The 17,581-nt window shown below is 42.7% G+C and overlaps 1 protein-coding gene across 1 annotated transcript in view; it reads right to left on the bottom strand.

The window, feature by feature from the left end:
• Positions 1-3,173: 3,173 nt before the first annotated feature.
• Positions 3,174-17,581, bottom strand: part of SF3B3 (splicing factor 3b subunit 3) — a 53,203-nt gene continuing 38,795 nt past the window's right edge. Inside the window, exons 16-26 of the mRNA XM_007102553.3 lie at positions 14,386-14,508; positions 13,496-13,650; positions 9,239-9,413; positions 8,328-8,533; positions 8,073-8,229; positions 6,983-7,108; positions 6,342-6,554; positions 5,734-5,832; positions 4,914-5,057; positions 4,180-4,284; positions 3,174-3,785 (exon numbers count right to left, since the gene is read on the bottom strand). Of these exons, the coding sequence (XP_007102615.1) occupies positions 3,645-3,785; positions 4,180-4,284; positions 4,914-5,057; positions 5,734-5,832; positions 6,342-6,554; positions 6,983-7,108; positions 8,073-8,229; positions 8,328-8,533; positions 9,239-9,413; positions 13,496-13,650; positions 14,386-14,508 (1,644 nt within the window). The 3' untranslated portion in view covers positions 3,174-3,644. The remainder of the gene's footprint in view (positions 3,786-4,179; positions 4,285-4,913; positions 5,058-5,733; positions 5,833-6,341; positions 6,555-6,982; positions 7,109-8,072; positions 8,230-8,327; positions 8,534-9,238; positions 9,414-13,495; positions 13,651-14,385; positions 14,509-17,581) is intronic.

Consider the following 17,581-nt stretch of genomic DNA (forward strand, 5'->3'; position numbering starts at 1 on the left):
AAGTATAAACTTCTGGTCATAAGATAAATAAGTACTAGTAATGTAATGTACGTGACGACTAGAGTTAACACTGCTATATTATATGAAAGTTGGTAACAGTATATCCTAAGAGTTCTCTCCACAAGAAAAGTTTTTCTTTTTTTGCTTTTTCTTTTTATTGTATTTAAGACATGATGGATTTAATTAAACTATATATGTCAAACCATTATGACGTATACCTTAAGTAGATACAATGATGTATGTCAATTATATCTCAATAAAACTGGAGAAAAGAAAACCTTTCCAGCTGTGAGAATTCAGAGAAATCAAGTCCAGAGAAGGCCCCTCAGTTATGGAGCTAAAATGCTGTCTGTATATCCTTCAAAACTCGTATCTCATCCAGCACCCATTTGGCCACAACGGAGAACATGACAAAGTCAACAGACACATCAAAAGTAAAGCAATGTAAGGGGAAAAGAGAACATCACTGTGATGTGTGAGGAGTGGGAAGAGAAGGAGATCCGCATCCATGGTGACTCCTAAAGGAAAATGGAAGACTTCACTGTGCTGATCCAAGCCCCACATATTAAGGGCTGGGGTTTGGATCAATAAGAACCTACAATATGCTGGGCTGACTGCTGGGTGTTTTAGGTATATGCTCTCATTTTATTGTGACATCAACCCTGTTAATCTCCATGTTATGCATGAGAAGCCAACTGGCCTGACCAAAATTGTGGATCTAATCAGAGGCAGAGACTTGACTGAACTCAGGCCTGTGAGTTCATGTCTAGACTTACTTACAAATTCCATTCCAGATTTAAGGGGGAGACTCCTAGGAATCTATATTTTTTATTGAGTGGCCTAAGGGATGATTTTCATGATTAGGAAAATTTGGGGAAAAAATAAAACAAACATACAAAACAATTTGTACTCCCAAGAGATATAGGGTCACTGACTTGTTGATGAATGTTGGGATTCTGAGGAACTAAGATGCTGTTTTAAGTCAGGTTGGGCTACATACTTAGGGACTTCTGGGCAGCATATATTACATCTCTCCTTTCACTTTCTACAGTTGGGGGAGCCAAGGATCAGAAGTTTTAATGGCTTGCCCAAATTCACTCAGCTGTTATTTGGCCCAACCAGATCAGACATGTTGCCTGATTCTAGTTCTCTTTCTACTATAAACACATTTGGCTGATTATTTCACATGTATAAGCCTCCTCTCCCCTACTAGAATGTCAAGTTCAGCTGAGTTAGCCTTGAGAATTTCTCACTGTGCTTAGCACGATGCTCAGAATATTAGCTCATGATTTGCTGTCATCTATCAGATAACATTTTCCAATACACACCCATATTTCTCTGACAATTCCACTGAGTTTGTATCATTTTCCCCGGGAATGGAAGAGAATCTTGTAATACACTGGAAGCACAAGAAGATGATCCAATGTGAAATTCACCCTTGCCTGGCCTACCGGTAGCTCTCCAGTGGAGCAATAATCAGATGACCACACATTCCCAGTTATGGTATAAGATCTAAAATTAAGGTCCAGTACCTCATGCTATAAAATCAGAAGGGCTTCAAGTGGCCTAATCGCCAAGCTTCCCTCCCCACTCTGTTCTCATGAATGAGGTTCCCTAGCTAAACAATCCTCTGTATCAAAGGACCAGGCACAGTTCCTGCCCACCTCTGGGGAAGTTTCAGCTCCTTGCTAGTCTGTGGGTCTATTCAAACAAGCCAATCACAACTTCCCACAAGAACAGGAGAAGTTCCACCCTCTTGATATTACAAAGCCTGCCTCCCAAAGCCCCTAGTTGTTTACTGGGTTCCTGAATGCAACCCCCATGTTGTCTAGCATGGATGGCATGCAGTATCCCTGAGTGACATGTGGTGTCTTCCTCCCCTGGGTTGGACAATAAACTGCTGTCTACATAATAAAAACAAAAAAAGGGTGGCAATTCCTGATTCTATACAGAGATCAAGTTTTCCATTCTTACATAACCCCCCTACTACTGTAGGAAGAAGTATTTCAGGAGAGAGGCTAGGAACAAGGAGCCACTGCTCAAATATCTATGCTGAGTTTCTCATACTACTACACATCAACATCATACAATCTGACAGGCTAAATGGAACAAGTAGGCGGGGGAGCCACAGCAAAAATCAGCCCTGGAATTAGACTATGCAAATGTAATTCAAAAGTACTGTCTACTATGTATACCCATGAACTGAGAAAATGAAGTGTCATTTAGGGATTCAATTCCTGGCAAAACTTAGGTCTCTACTGACATACAAAACCAAGCTGTGATTAAAGAGATACACAGTTCCAAGGATAGCATCAGGAACCCTCTCTGCACTTGGAATGTGGGCTGTTAGAGGTCAAAGATTGTATCTAACCACCTCCATTCCTGACTCTAGCCCAGTGCCTGCCAGAGAATCTGTTCAATGGAAGTGCTGAGCACACAAACAAAAAAGGGTTTTACTCTGTGAAGTACTCAGAAAAGAAATGACTCAGTCCTCTCCATGTTCAATGAAGCTGACGGATTGCCTGAAACATTAAGGCTTCCCACACAGTTTGACAGGGGAAGGCTGAATTCTCAAGTGTGAATTGGAACATTTGAGACTGGGTCACTTCCAGCTGCTGCCTCCACATACTCCAAAGGCCCTCCAGAGCCCGCCTAAGATGCCTGTTGAAGACAGGCCTCCCCCGTGCCCCGACCCCATTACCCATGTGCCTTTAAAAAGGGACCACATGTACTGACTTTATTCCCAAGGGCAGGTTCTTCTGTACTTACTGATCCTTCCTAGTAGACAGATGGCAAATGATCATTTCAGGAGCTGTGGAAGTAAAAGGAGCATCTATTAAGAGACCAGGCAGCTGGAATTCATGCCAAATCCTTCACTCTAAGGCTTCAAAGTAGAAAGGAGTTAAAACAGGGAAGAAGAAACCAGCCACCCTTCCTCACTATCCAATGGGAAGAGGTATGGATGACTATATAATTATCATCAAGCCCAAGTTTCATCTGCATAGTAGAAAAGACTAGAGAAAGCCAAAAACCATCACAGAGCTAGGAGCATGAGGCCACAGGGTGCCAGAAGTCCAGGTTGGTAACTGGAAGAAGGATACTCAGTTCTTCCTGCTCCAACTTGGGCTCCAATCTCCCACCTAGATTCTCAGAAAAGACACATGGACACCAGCCACCTTAAAAGCTAGGTCTGTATTTCTGGTTAGGTTCCAGGGTGGCAGAACTCCGGAGTTGTACTATATCCAACCTGGTCCCCACCTCAGCTTATCTCCCGCCTCCCACAAAGATAACATCATACAAAACTATATTTACAGATAAACCAGTTAAAAATTAAGGGTGTGTACGAAAGTAGAGAGGATAGCCAAAAATATCAGTGCAAGAAAGCTTTGGGAAAAGGGACACTGTATTCCACACCGGAACCTGGGGGCAATGTATTATGTACCAGGCAAGGATAAGTGTAGCAAATCTCAGTGCCAATTTTACGGGAAACCAGTCACTCCAGGGGAAGAGTGGATGGGGAAGATCTACTAGCTTTAATATTACAAAGTCTTAATTATACAGCCACCCTTCTTCTGTCACATGGATTCAGAGCCAGGTGGTGAGGGAAATAAAGTCTCTGACAAGCCCCACAGGAAAAGAAGGGCTCAGAAAGCATAGCGAGTCCGGATGTCCTCAAGCTTCTTGGACACCTCAGGTGGGGTTCGGTCCAGTTCTTCAGAGACATTCTTTTGTTTGTTGGGCTCCATGGAGTTGAACTGCTCACAGAGATCTCCATCAATCACATTCTAAGACATGGAAAAACGAGAGGAAGAAAAAGGTTAGATGCCCAAAGAAGATGGCACATGCTAAAGCAGCAACTGCAAGGAAAGCATTTTATTCTCCCTCAGATACCTGAACTACATTTACAGAGCCAGGAATACTATTCTAAGTTGACCCTTAGTAGCCAGAGTTCAGATTAGCAAAACTGGGTGAAAACTTTTCTCTGGCTATGGTCTGCCCTGAGGGAAGAGGTCTCTGAAACTACTCCTCTCCCACATTACTGCCTCCATCAATCCACATCCTCAATGCTCCTTCATTCAGGACTGTTCCGATTTTTAAGGGAGGAAGGCCCAGAGAAAAAGACTGGTTAAATGTGCTGAGGATCCCCCTTTTCAACTCGAGTTTCCAAGAAAGACCTACCTTAACAGGGAAGTAATAGGAACGAAAACTGAGGTGGTCTCGCCCACAGAGAGGGGGATGCTCGGACCGGAGGTGCATTTCCACATGCTGGAAGAAGTCATGGTCCTGGCAAAGAAACAAAGAATCTGTCACTAAAAGAAAAAAGTGGTTTCAACTACTAGTCTACAGTTTCCAAAGCACAATGAACAGAGAAGCTATTGATTTTTACCACGCAAGGAGATGTTAAAGTATCTAATTGTTCCTCATGACCACAGGTTCTCCTGCTACGACAAGATAGCTAAAACCTGAAAGAAAACCCCTTTGTATTTGCAAAACATGAGACAAAACACCATGTGCAAAGAGTGGTTTGTAAAGTCAGATTCCTAACCACAGCTTCCTTGGCTGCAATTACATAAACCAAATCTAGCCAATCCAAGAGCTGACTCTAGGAGGCATTAAGTGCCCAGTCCACACCATCCCATCATTCCTGGTCTGTGGGGTTTGGTTCTGGGGCTTCAGCCTCTGACTAACCAAACCCTGGTACAGTATAAAACCAGATGGCTTTCCACAGGGGAGGAAAAAAAAAAAAAAAAAAATCAAGATTCCTATCTCCCCAGGCACTCCTGTCACCTTATAAAAATTGCACAACACTCCTAGTTGCAGATGGAGACAAAATGGATTGCCCTCTTAGGCAGATTTAGCACCAAGAAACAACCTTGGGAAGGCAAAAGCCAGACCAGTGTGGAAGATGTCACCTCATGGGATGTGAACGGGACAAGGATGCCAATTCCTCCTGACAAGGTGGTATAGACAAGCGATTCTGAGCCTCCAGGGATCAGCGTGGTCTTCTGTAACGAAAGTACTGTCTCGCCCACGTGATAGTTCATGATCACTTCTGCCTGCAAGTTGAAACCAGAATAGTGACTATATGTGCCCTCAGGAGCATGTTCTAGATTCCCAAGAGCAAACAGTGCCTCCAAAGGCCAGATTTCACCACCTCTGGATATTCAAAAATTACTAAAATTTAAAAATACTTTGAAATGTCCTTAGCATTTACTTAGAGCTTAATGCCCTCACAAACATGCTGAAGTTAGATCATTTCTGATTTATAACTAAAAAACCTTTCTGTTAAATTATCAAGTTTGCAAAAAGAAGGTAACCACAGAAAAGTATAAAAAACAGCAATCTCTAGGCTTGCCCTCTAAAATGGATCTATTTTTAAAAGTCCAGAGATACAGAAGTATATGTCTACAGGAGAAGAGTAAAGCCCAGGGCATACTTCAGAGAAGAGCTGGTTAGTATCTGGAATGAACCTGTGCAACCATCCTTTCTAAGGAACCCACTATGCAGAGATTTACACTGCTAAAATGTCTCAGAAAAATTTCTATTCTATCGTCATAAAAATGGGATAGTAACTTGGTCACCTTGTGTCAAACCCACCATGCATGGGAGAACACTTAACATAGTCACATGCACTGTGGATAATTCACTAAAGAAATGTTCCCCGGTGAGGGTCATGAAGAATGTACTACGCAGGCTTGCGCCCCTCCTTCGCGGTCCCTTCTGCAATCTTACCTTCTGAGAGGCCCCATTGAGCAAACCCCGGTCCCACAGGGCTTTGTTTCCAGTGGGATCCTCATCCACTTCATCATTGGTGTTAGGTGGGAGCCTCACCTACAATGAAGGGACACAAATCACAGGGCTGGGTCCTGAACCTACTCACCTCGGTCACCAAGCAACATTTGCCCCGGGTCCTTGCACGCAAACCTTGGGGCCCCGAATTTGGCAGAGGCCTGAGCCCAAGTCTCCTGCACCTGTTCTGATGTCCGAGGAGTGACAAACTCAAAAGCAAAAAACCCCAAAAAACAAAAAACTAAAGAGCAAAAATGGAGACCACAGAACATAAACAAGAAAAGCCAGACTGGGCTTTAAAAGATAAGCCAAAATTTTGGCAAAAAGTAAAATAAATATTAGTCCTTAGCTCAAACTAAATCTATCATTATTAAATCATGTTGCATGGGGAGGAGGGAGGTGAATGGGGTGTGGGTAGGGGAATCTTAAAGAATTTTACACCCATTTTTACTTTCCATGTCAGAGATCAGTCTTGGGTCCCTGGCTTTACCACAAACAAACTGGGTCAGCTTTCCGATACATCACTGTAACCCAAGTAAACTTCAACTTACGACACAAATGTTGCCAAACTTGTCTGCCCCAGCCACAGTATCGTAGTCCAGGAGGCTAGCTGTTGTGACCCATCGGGGGTAGGTATCATCAGCAAAGATGATAAGCTGGTTCTCATTACGCTTGTAGCGAACCCAGATGAAACTTTCCTGGACATCAGATACAATTACCCTATGTCCAATTGTCTGGATCCCAGAGATGTAATTGGCGATATGCTGGGAAAAACAAGGACAGCAATGGGTGTAACCTTGGGGTGCAGAATCAACAGAAAGTCCAGGTTACCATGACCGCAGCATATATATGGTCTGAAGAATGGCACACGCCAAAGAAGAGGAGTCAGCAATAAATTCCTAGAAGGTGGGAAAAAGAGCTAACTGGTTTTAATATACTGGAAATATATGCCTGTCACAGTTAAATTCCTTACAGAATCAAGGAGAGAAATCTGGCTCTTAGTGTAAAGAAGTAAAGAAACCCACCTACTCTTCCCCTTCTCAACTCTCAAGGGCCTAATACTTAACCTGGCACTGGAAGACAAGGAAGGTCCTGATAAAGACATATGATTCTAACAGTTGCTGTCCACCACCCCACCAGGGTCTCCTCCTTCCTCACTAGCTACATTTGGGCCCTCTACCAGCATGTTTACCTTGTTCTCACACTTCCGGAGTAACTTCTTCTTTCCCAGGTCATAGACTCGCAGAAGCTTCCCCACACCAATCAACACCCTCCCCTGGAATGGGGCAATGGCAGCAGGGACCTCTTCCACTGGAGTCTGTGAGATGAAAAACAGGTGATGCAGCTATTAAAACATACAGCCATACCCCCTCAACCCAAAATGCCTTCTACAGGCACCTGTCAGGAAGACAGACAGCAAGTGATCACCTTTTGCTCAGAGAAAATAAACCACACACACAACAGTCTCTATAAAACAGGGTGTTTGGGTAAACACTCCACTTCCACAAGTGGATCAATGCCACAAGTGAAAAGAAGTCCTGATTCCTGATGAACACTTCAGAACCCATGTGAATTCAACTGGCACCATTAACTAAAAGTGAAGCCTCAATATCAGAAGTGACTGTGGGACATGGAGGGAGGGGAAAGAAGTGCTAGTTTAAGGGACATGTTAGTTGTAAGGGAGACACAATGAGTTTAGCACAAAGAAGCCTCTGTGAAGTAACTATTTCCTAGAGAACACTCCCCTTGTGGGACGCCTGGAGAAATCACATTCATGTGCTGTCACAGTGGAAGAGAGAATAGGAATTTCTTCTATTTTAAAAATTATGGTAAAATATACATGACTTAATATTTAAATCATTTTCAAGTAAATAGTTCAGTAACATTAAGCATATTCACAGTGTTGCACAACCATCACCACTATCCATCCCCAGAACTTTATTATCTTTCCAAAGGAAAACTGTGTAACCATTAAACAGAAATCCACACTGTCACCCCTGCCCCGAGAATATTAATTCGTTAGAACTGCTGAATTTTGGTCACAAATTGCTGCCTACTTAGTAAGACTAGAAAACAAGGGGCTACTTCAGTATGCATCTATTCCCCATGGAGGGTGGTTAGCACACAGGCCTCCTGTGAGACCAGCAAGCAGCTGAGTTTCACTGGAGCATTTTCCACGTGCCACCAAAAGATGGATCAGAAAGACCTGATCCACAACTTACACAAAAGTGGGAAAGTTTAGTAGGACCTAAGAACCAGGAAAACCACTGGCTGGTTCCTACCTTGTGCAAAAACTCCAGTTTTTCCCCACTGTTCACGAGCTTGTAGGTATAGACAAAGCCCCCTGCTACAGATCGGGGGTTCAGTATCAGGTCTTTGGCCACACCCACCAGCACATACCAATCATCGCCGGTGTTGGAGAACCTGCACACAGCCACACTGCATTTACAGAGAAAGAATCAGGAGTCAGGTATTAGTCACAGCCCAGAGAATTCCCATTCCAGTCTTCAAAACTCTGTATGTCCTGGGCTCCTTACCTAAAAGCAGCTTCATTCTGTTCCAGCTGGACAAGGTCCAGTGTGTTCCCCTGAATAGGATTCATCACTCGGATCACAGAGGCCCACTGTCCATTGCCAGCCTTAGGAGCTCCAAAAATGGACTCAGGGAGGTTTTCATTGAGGAATGCTGCTGCCATCTCCGCAGCCAGCTCTCGCTCATCCTCCCCTGCTGCCTCTACCATTTCCTAAATCCAAAGAACCAAGGAAGAGTTGGTGTGTTCAGAGGTGGGTGCTGGGTGATAAGTGGACAAATAGCAAGAACACTTCCAGGGAGTGTTCATAATACACAAAGTAGCCAAGTCTGTCCACCAAAATCAGGATCAAAGGGAGAGGTATACAGACAAGGGGAAGAGGAAAGATCACTAAGGGGAAACTAAAGAACTAACATCAGCTGTGGCAAATACTTGACTGGTGGTCTGAGAAACATGAAGATGAAAACACCTTTTTTCTATCTAACCCATCTGATTTCTCTTGCTAAGACTACTTGTTTCCTCTTCTCTAGGCCAGATACAGTTTTACATAATTGGGACCATTTGTTTTTTGCTCGGAAATGATTTCTGGAAGGAGCTGGTGTTGTGGGGAATACAAAAGCATTCTCCTCTGGGCCCAAATTCAGGAAACAAACTGTTTTGGAACTTCCAGGACTGAAGAACCGTTCCAGAGAAGCAGCTGAATACTGAATAAACCCAGCTCAGCGTTTTAGTCCTAAGTCACAAGAAAGCCTCTAAACCAAGGACTGTGGCAAAGGGCTCTGCTTGAAGGACCTAAAAAGAGCCTGGATCTTCAAATATAACAAAGACTACAGCCATCAATTACACAGAGGTTTAAACTTTTCAACACAATTTCACAGGAATGCCTTTTTATTGAACCCTGAAGGTGAAATGCATTACCTCTGCCATCTGCTGCTTCCTCTGAGCTTTTGTGGCCTCAGTGTAGGCATTGTGGTCAGTCTCAATGATGATAAGGTTGTTACTTTCAGGGTGGATGACAAATTTCCTGGGTGTGTACTGCAGTGGAAAGGCTACTTGATTGAAGACAGCACCCAGCTTCTCCAATGCCAAAATCCTATGGCAAAAGGCAAGGAGTTAATAGGTCACCCACTCAGGACCAAGAAACTGGTGTTGAAATGGTCAATAAGCAGTCACAGCAAACACATCAATCCCTAAAGCTCTAATGTTGGCATTAGACAACAAGAAACAATAGCCTTATCTAGAAGATTACACACAAGAGACAAGGAGATCAGGGGAGGGCCTTTACTTTAGCAACAGCCCATCACTGTTCATGGTGATTCCAGTTTCCACCAGTGAAACCTACATTAGAACCCTCAAAAGATTTTTTTTCCCTCCAATGATAATGTGATAGTGAAAAGTTAAAATTTCCTCTTGATTATTAGTGACAAACCCTGATATAAGGAGTATGGGGCTTCCCTGGGGCGCAGTGGTTGAGAGTCCGCCTGCCGATGCAGGGGGCGCGGTTTCGTGCCTCGGCCCGGGAAGATCCCACGTGCCGCGGAGCGGCTGGGCCCGTGAGCCATGGCCGCTGAGCCTGCGCGTCTGGAGCCTGTGCTCCGCAACGGGAGAGGCCACGACAGTGAGAGGCCTGCACACCGCAACGAAGAGAAGCCCCTGCTCACAGCAACTAGAGAAAGCCCGTGCACAGCAACAAAGACCCAATACAGCCAAAAAAAATAAATTAATTAATAAAATTAATTAATTTATAAAAAGAGTACCAATTCCAAATTTGTTGTAAAGCAATGCAATTATCTGAACATATGTGGTACTTGTGTGACAGTGTTTCATAAAATAAAGTGGATGCCATCCTGAACGAAAATCACCTAAGCTTTAGGAAATCCACAACGATGCACAAAGAGATGGCAAGTATGAGTTCTACAACCTTTGTCAAAGGGGACAGAGATGTGCATTAAGTCAAATTATGAGCAAAATGAGCAGAACCCAGATGCTCTTAAAAATAGAGACATTTGGTCTCTAACAATGGAGTTTTATTTTTAATTTAAATATTCTCTACAGATCATATACAATCTGACAGCAGACCTAAAAACCAATGGAAGAGGGCTTCCCTGGTGGCGCAGTGGTTGAGAGTCCGCCTGCCGATGCAGGGGACACGGGTTCGTGCCCCGGTCCGGGAAGATCCCACATGCCGCGGAGCAGCTAGGCCCGTGAGCCATGGCCGCTGAGCCTGCACGTCCGGAGCCTGTGCTCCGCAACAGGAGAGGCCATAGCAGTGAGAGGCCCGCGTACCACACACACACACACAAAAAAAAACAAAAAAAACAATGGAAGATAGGAAAAACCATTTCAAAGTGCTGAAAGAAAAAAATAGCTAATTAAGAATCATTAAGGGACTTCCCTGGTGGCACAGTGGTTAAGAATCCGCCTGCCAATGCAGGGGACATGGGTTCGAGCCATGGTCTGGGAAGATCCCAACATGTCGCGGAGCAACTAAGCCTGTGTGCCACAACTACTGAGCCTGTGTGCCACAACTACTGTAGCCCGTGTGCCTAGAGCCTGTGCTCCACAGCAAGAGAAGCCACCGCAATGAGAAGCCCACGCACTGCAGCGAAGAGTAGCCACCATTCGCCACAACTAGAGAAAGCCTGTGCACAGCAACAAAGACCCAACGCAGCCATAAATAAATAAATTTATATATTTTTTTAAAAATCATTAAAAAAGAGTACAATATAAAAACCAGAACATCTTCTAATAGACTATGATTAACAACATTCCACTCCCATAAATATCCAAATATTCTGAGGGGATAATTAGCAGGGTCCCTTTACTTGCAGACATTAAATCAAATACTTTACCAACATGTGACTAAAAAAAAAAATCAACTGCTAAACATCAAAAACTGTCATTCTGCAAGGAAAAAAAAAGTACAGCATAAACAAAAACCACAACCCCTGAGGTTTGATTCTTCTAGTCCAACCCACACACTGGCCTGCTTTCATAAAGGCACTCTACCACACCAAAAGGCAGACTCCAGACAGAGGGAGCACCTGTCCTAAGGGAGAAACATAACATGGGAAGGGACACAGATGCTCCCATTTGTATTCTTCCTTGGAAAACATGAGGCTAGCCAGCGTTTGTCAAAGTGGGGCAAATACCACTGCTGATACCCAAGATGACTTCAGGCAGTTCCCAGATGCAGTTTTTAAAATATAATTCTTTAAAAAATAATTAGCCTTTTGTGTGCCAAAGGATACCACCAAGAAAGTGAAAAGACAGGACTTCCCTGGTGGCGCAGTGGTTAAGAGTCCGCCTACCAATGCAGGGGACATGGGTTCGAGCCCTGGTCCGGGAAGATCCCACATGCTGCAGAGCAACTAAGCCCGTGCGCCACAACTACTAAGCCTGCGCTCAAGAACCCGTGAGCCCCAACTACTGAGCCCATGTGCCACAACTACTGAAGCACACACACCTGGAGTCTGTGCTCCGCAACAAAGAGAAGCCACTGCAATGAGAAGCCCGCGCACCACAACGAGGAGTAGCCCCCACTCGCCACAACTAGAGAAAGCCCGAGAGCAGCAACGAAGACCCAACGCAGCCATAAATAAATAAATAAATACACCCCCCCAAAAAAAAGAAAGAAAAGAAAGTGAAAAGACAATCCACAGGAGAAAATATCTGCAAATCATGTTATCTGATAAGGCAGTTGTATCTAAAACATACAAAGAACTCTTACAATTCAATGACAAAAAGACAATAACCCAATTAAAAAATGGGCAAAGGATCTGAATAGACATTACTCCAAAGAAAAACAGAGCCAATATAAGCACATGAAAAGATGCTCAACATCATTAACCATCAAAGAAATGCACATCTAAACCACAATGAGATATCACTTCACACCCTCCAGGATGGCTAGAATCAAAAAGTGAGATGATAACGAGTGTTGGTAAAGATGTGCAGAAATTGGAATCCTCAAACCTCATTGGTGAAAATGTAAAATGGTCTAGCCACTTTGGAAAGCAGCGTGGCAGCTCCTCAAAAAGTTAAACAGCTACCAGCAATTCCACTCTTGCAGGTACATACCCAAGGAAAATGAAAATATACACCCACATAAAAACTTGTACATCAGTGTTCACAGCAGCGTTATTCATAATAACCCAAAGTGAAAGTGAATGGTTCTGACAGTAAGTACTATGGACAGTGGTGTGTAAACTATGTTCCCAAGAATTCTTCTTCTATGTTTCACACAGCAGCCTTCCCTGATATTGTTCTGGGGGAAAAATGTTCTGCTGCTAAAAAAAAGTTTGAAAACCTGTGGAATTGTCAAAATTAATAAGGAATCAAGGCGATAGAGAGCACACGTTGATAAAACAATTAGAGGATACATGGATGAGGCTAGGCCTTGAAAGGCAGAGATGTGTGTGGGAAGCATTCCAAGGACAGTTGCAGAGACAAAAATCCAGGAAGGAATATATGGAGGTATGCAGGGAGAGTAATTCTGCTGGAGCATAAGGTATACAAAGGTGCTGACGCTTAGAAAGAGAGTGACAATGACTGAAAACTTCCAAAAGTTTTTGCAAACAAATCTGGCAGTTCACTTGATTAAGTAGCAAGTGACTCATATATCAAGAGGTCAGAGTTCCATTGTGAACAGCCAACAGTTATAACCAGGACATGTATGACACTGGTGGCATTAAAGGGTTAAAAAAGAAAACAAACACAACCAACCGCCAAAACTCGAGACAGTCAAACTGAATAGGTTATTTTCCATCTTGCAATACAGTGTTCACTCCAATGCGATCAGTGTAAATAATCTGTCAACCTGCAAAAGGCCTAAATAATTTATATTGGTTAATATTTAAGATATAACACTGCAAATGCAAGACAGAGTGAGAAAAGATTATCAGTGAGCCAACAACGCCTGCTCTAAAACCAATCCAATGGCATGGCCCTTGAAAACAAGAATCTTAAATCTCAGAGACTGAACTACACTGCTGAGTATAAAAACTTGGCCCTGAAGGTCTAAACAGAAGGTAAAACTCCCAAACATCAAGACTTGGCTACCAGGTACTTAAATCCTGAGCCAAACAAAGGTTTCAATTACAACACATTAGTGCCATGGCAAAGAGTCAGCTCTCTGCAGCCTCTTGCGGGGCTTCAACTGTGAGACTCTCTCACCTCAGGGTATTGGTGGAGATGGCCACAATGCCCTCAGGGCACTGTTCAGAGGCGAAGCCAGATGCAAATTCCAGGGTCTCGTAAGACAGGGGCGTGAGATGGAAACGAGATTGGTAAGAATAGCTCAACCATGAGCGGCTTGACATGGCCAACACCTGAGGAAAGAAAAACATCTCCAATAAGCTTGGGAAAAGCCCAAACATGGTATGCTAACCAAATTATCCTATCCCCAAATTTCAGTGCGCAGAATATCCCAAGGAATTTTAGAAACCTAAAGGGCTACCTTAAGAAAAACAGGCCTAGAAAAGAGGCAGTATGGCTTACTATTTGCTAAAAGCATTGGCTATTAGCCAGATGACCTACTAATCACTCGATCTCTGAGTCCCAGTTTCCACATGTGTAAATTGGGAATGCTATCACAAGGCTGGATAGTTGCAAGTATTAAATGCAGTAACAAGTAAAGAACTAGCAGAGTACCCAGCAACACTGATATTCTTAGCTACAAAGGACACAATGTTTCCCAGCGTCTTTCACATTACACAGTAAGCCATGACACCGATACCAGGTTGCTCCTGGGTAGTGGTATCCTACATGGGAGGTTTCCAGCTAACTGTCAGTGTACTCCATTTGCTCAGCCTCAGGATTGAAGGGATCAATATTCTAACTCACCTATAAGCAAATCATGGCACAGTGCCATGGAAATCCAGTTAAGAAGCTCTAGATTAAGGGACCCAAGACTTCCCACATGAAGGAAACTAATCAAGATAAAGCTAATGTCAACTAACTACAACACTGGTGAATTAATGACAGCAAAATTTATACCAAGGGGATTTTTCACAGCTGATGCCACTAACATCCAAAAACACTATCTGGCCCCTTTCATTACTTACTGCCTCCTGGCCTTGCATCCGGACACGGAAGAGTTTCACAGGACGGGACCCCAGGTACCTAGTGCGCGTGTCAGACAGATCCCCCGTGACAGGGTCCAGGACAGTTCTCAGCAACACACCATTCTAATAAAAAGGAGAGGAGTGGTTAAAGCCTATATATAATGGAAGCTTCTATAGCTACTTTATTTAATTTCAGAGCAGATGGAAGGAAATAAATAGGTGGTTTATATATATAGTAATCAGCCAGCCATTCATTCACTCTCTCCTAAATCACTCACTCACTCAAACAGCTATTGAGTATTTACTAAGTGAAAAACACAGTTACTTTTCACTGTATATCCTTAAAAATATTTTTACCAAGTACGTTAAACTCTTCTTCATAATTTTAAGTTTTAAGATATATGCACAGTTTAATATCCACGCCTATTGTGGTCTCTAAATACCATTTCCCTTAAAAAGAATACGAATCCTAAGAGAAATGGCTTCTTCAGATCTGAAGCAAGAATGTTCCAAATGTGTGTGGGGCACTTTGTTGTGCCAGAAGGAAGCCCCCAAAGATACTGGGGTAATGTTAAAAGGACAAAGGAGCCAACTTGAAAGGGGAACTCCCACTCATCTAAAATGTGGCAATTTAGCATCCAAAACAAAGACTACAATAGTTTGATGCACAAATATTATAAAATCTGCAGGTTCATAACATTATTTAAAAAAAAAAAAAAAAACACTTCATCAGTCTTCATTGGAGTATGCTACGGCACCAACTCCTTACTCTGAAAATAAGTGAGCAAAGAGGAAAAAATGAAATATTTATCCTTTCCCTATATGAACTGTACTTCAGGGTAAGCAAAGATATAAAGCAAATTTTGTCTCTAGAAAAAAGTTCCAGCTAATTAAAGAATGAAATGAAGAATGAAAACCATCACTTCCCAACCCCTAATGAATCTAAGCAATGTGTATCACTGGCTGTTATTAAGTAAAAGATGGACAGGGAGCTTTAAAACAGATCATTCAAAATAGATACTAACATTCTAACATCACTAAATTAAAGTGGGACAACCAGACTTCATATGCCACCTGATATAATAGGAAAACAAATGGCACCTATAAAAATATTCTTGTCCCTCACCAAAAACAAAAAAACACACAAAAAACCCCTGCATCTGAATCTAATCAACCTCTTGGTCTGTGCTATCTAATACTATAGCCATCAAGCCACATGTGGTTAGTCAGAATTAGAAGTGTGCTGTTAGGACTTCCCTGGTGGCGCAGTGGTTAAGAACACGCCTGCCAATGCAGGGGACACGGGTTCGAGCCGTGGTCCAGGAAGATCCCACATGCCATGGAGCAACTAAGCCCGTGCGCCACAACTACTGAGCCTGCACTCTAGAGCCTGTGAGCCACAACTACTGAAGCCCACGCACCTAGAGGCCGTGCTTTGCAACAAGAGAAGCCACTGCAATGAGAAGCCTGCGTACTGCAATTAAGAGTAGAGAAACTAGAGAAAGTCTGCACGCAGCAACGAAGACCCAATGCAGCCAAAAATAAATTTTTTTTAAAAGTGCTGTTAAGTGCAAAGTACCAAACAGCAGATTTCAGAGACCTAGTTCTCCCCATACCCAAAAAAATAAAAGGGAGAAAATATAAAATATCTTAATTCTCTACTGACTACAAATTGAAATGATATTTTGGATATACTAGGTTAAATAAAACATTAAAATTTAACTCCATCTGTTCCTTTTTTGTGGCTACTGAAAAACTTAAATTACACCTGTGGCTTGCATTATATTTTTAATGGATAGCATGGTCTAATCTACCCACCAGTTTGCAGGAAATACAAAGGATAAAGGAACATTAAACACACAAGGAATGACTCTGTCAAATCCAGAAGGTGGGAAATTCCACAAGAAAAATGATCTGGTTTCTTGAAAAAAATTTTTTTTAACAGGTTGGGACAATTATTAAAAGAAACATAAAAAGATAAATCAAGCAGATGAAAACTGTGGACAGCTTTATGTAGATTCTGAGTAGAACCAAACGTAGAAACATTTTTGGGAAAAGAAAAAAAAGGAGAAAACTAGAATATGGGGGTATCAGATGATATTAAGGAATTGTTAGGGCTTCCCTCGTGGTGCAGTGGTTTGAGAATCCGCCTGCCAATGCAGGGGACACAGGTTCGAGCCCTGGTCCGGGAAGATCACACATGCCGCAGAGCAACTAAGCCCGTGTGCCACAACTACTGAGCCTGCACTCTAGAGCCCTCGAGCCACAACTACGGAAGCCCGTGCGCCTAGAGGCCATGCTCCGCAACAAGAGAAGCCACAGCAATGAGAAGCCCTCTCACTGCAAGGAAGAGTAGTCCCTGCTCACCACAACTAGAGAAAAAGCGCGTGCGCAGCAACAAACACCCAACGCAGCTAGCCATAAACAAACAAACAAAGGAATTGTTAAATTTTGTTGAGCATGATCATATTAAAGCCTCAACACACACACACACACACCCCTCAAATACAGCTCCATTCTCAAGTACTTAAAGATGAAACTATATACCACATTGGATCTGCATTAAAATACTCCAGGAAAAGAAGAGGAAAAGACAAAGTGCTAATAACTGGTAATAGGTACATGGAGGTGCATTACATTAGTCTAACTCCTGGGCGTGTTTGAGAAATTCTAAATTAGGAAGTAAAATTAAAAAGGAAAAAGTATTAAAACCAAAAAAAAAAAAAAAAAAAAAAAAAGCAAAAAGTACCTGGCCTAGATGAAAACGAAAAGTATCAATACATGGTCAAAACCCCTGACAATCTCTGATCCTTAGGTTCCTGCCTTTCAGACCATGAAGAGCTGAGGTGCTTTGACAACAGGGAACATCTAGGGGCCCTCTATTGCTAATGGAGCCCATTATGAATTGTGAGACCCTCCGTATCCAGGGGTTCTGAATTCACGGATTCAACCAACCATAGATCAAAAATATTTGAGAGGAAAAAAAAAAAAATTCCAGAAAATTCCAAAAACCGAAACTTGAATTTGCAGCAACTATTTATATAGCATTTACCTTGTATTAGGTAATTAAGTAATCTAGAGATGATTTAAAGTATATGAGAATATGCAATTACTATGCCATTTTATATAATAGACCCGAGCATCCTCAGACTTTGGTATCCAAGGGAGATCCTGGAACCAATCCCCTAAGGATACC

The sequence above is a fragment of the Physeter macrocephalus genome, chromosome 17, assembly GCF_002837175.3.
Source record: "Physeter macrocephalus isolate SW-GA chromosome 17, ASM283717v5, whole genome shotgun sequence".
Classification (NCBI taxonomy): Eukaryota; Metazoa; Chordata; class Mammalia; order Artiodactyla; family Physeteridae; genus Physeter; species Physeter macrocephalus.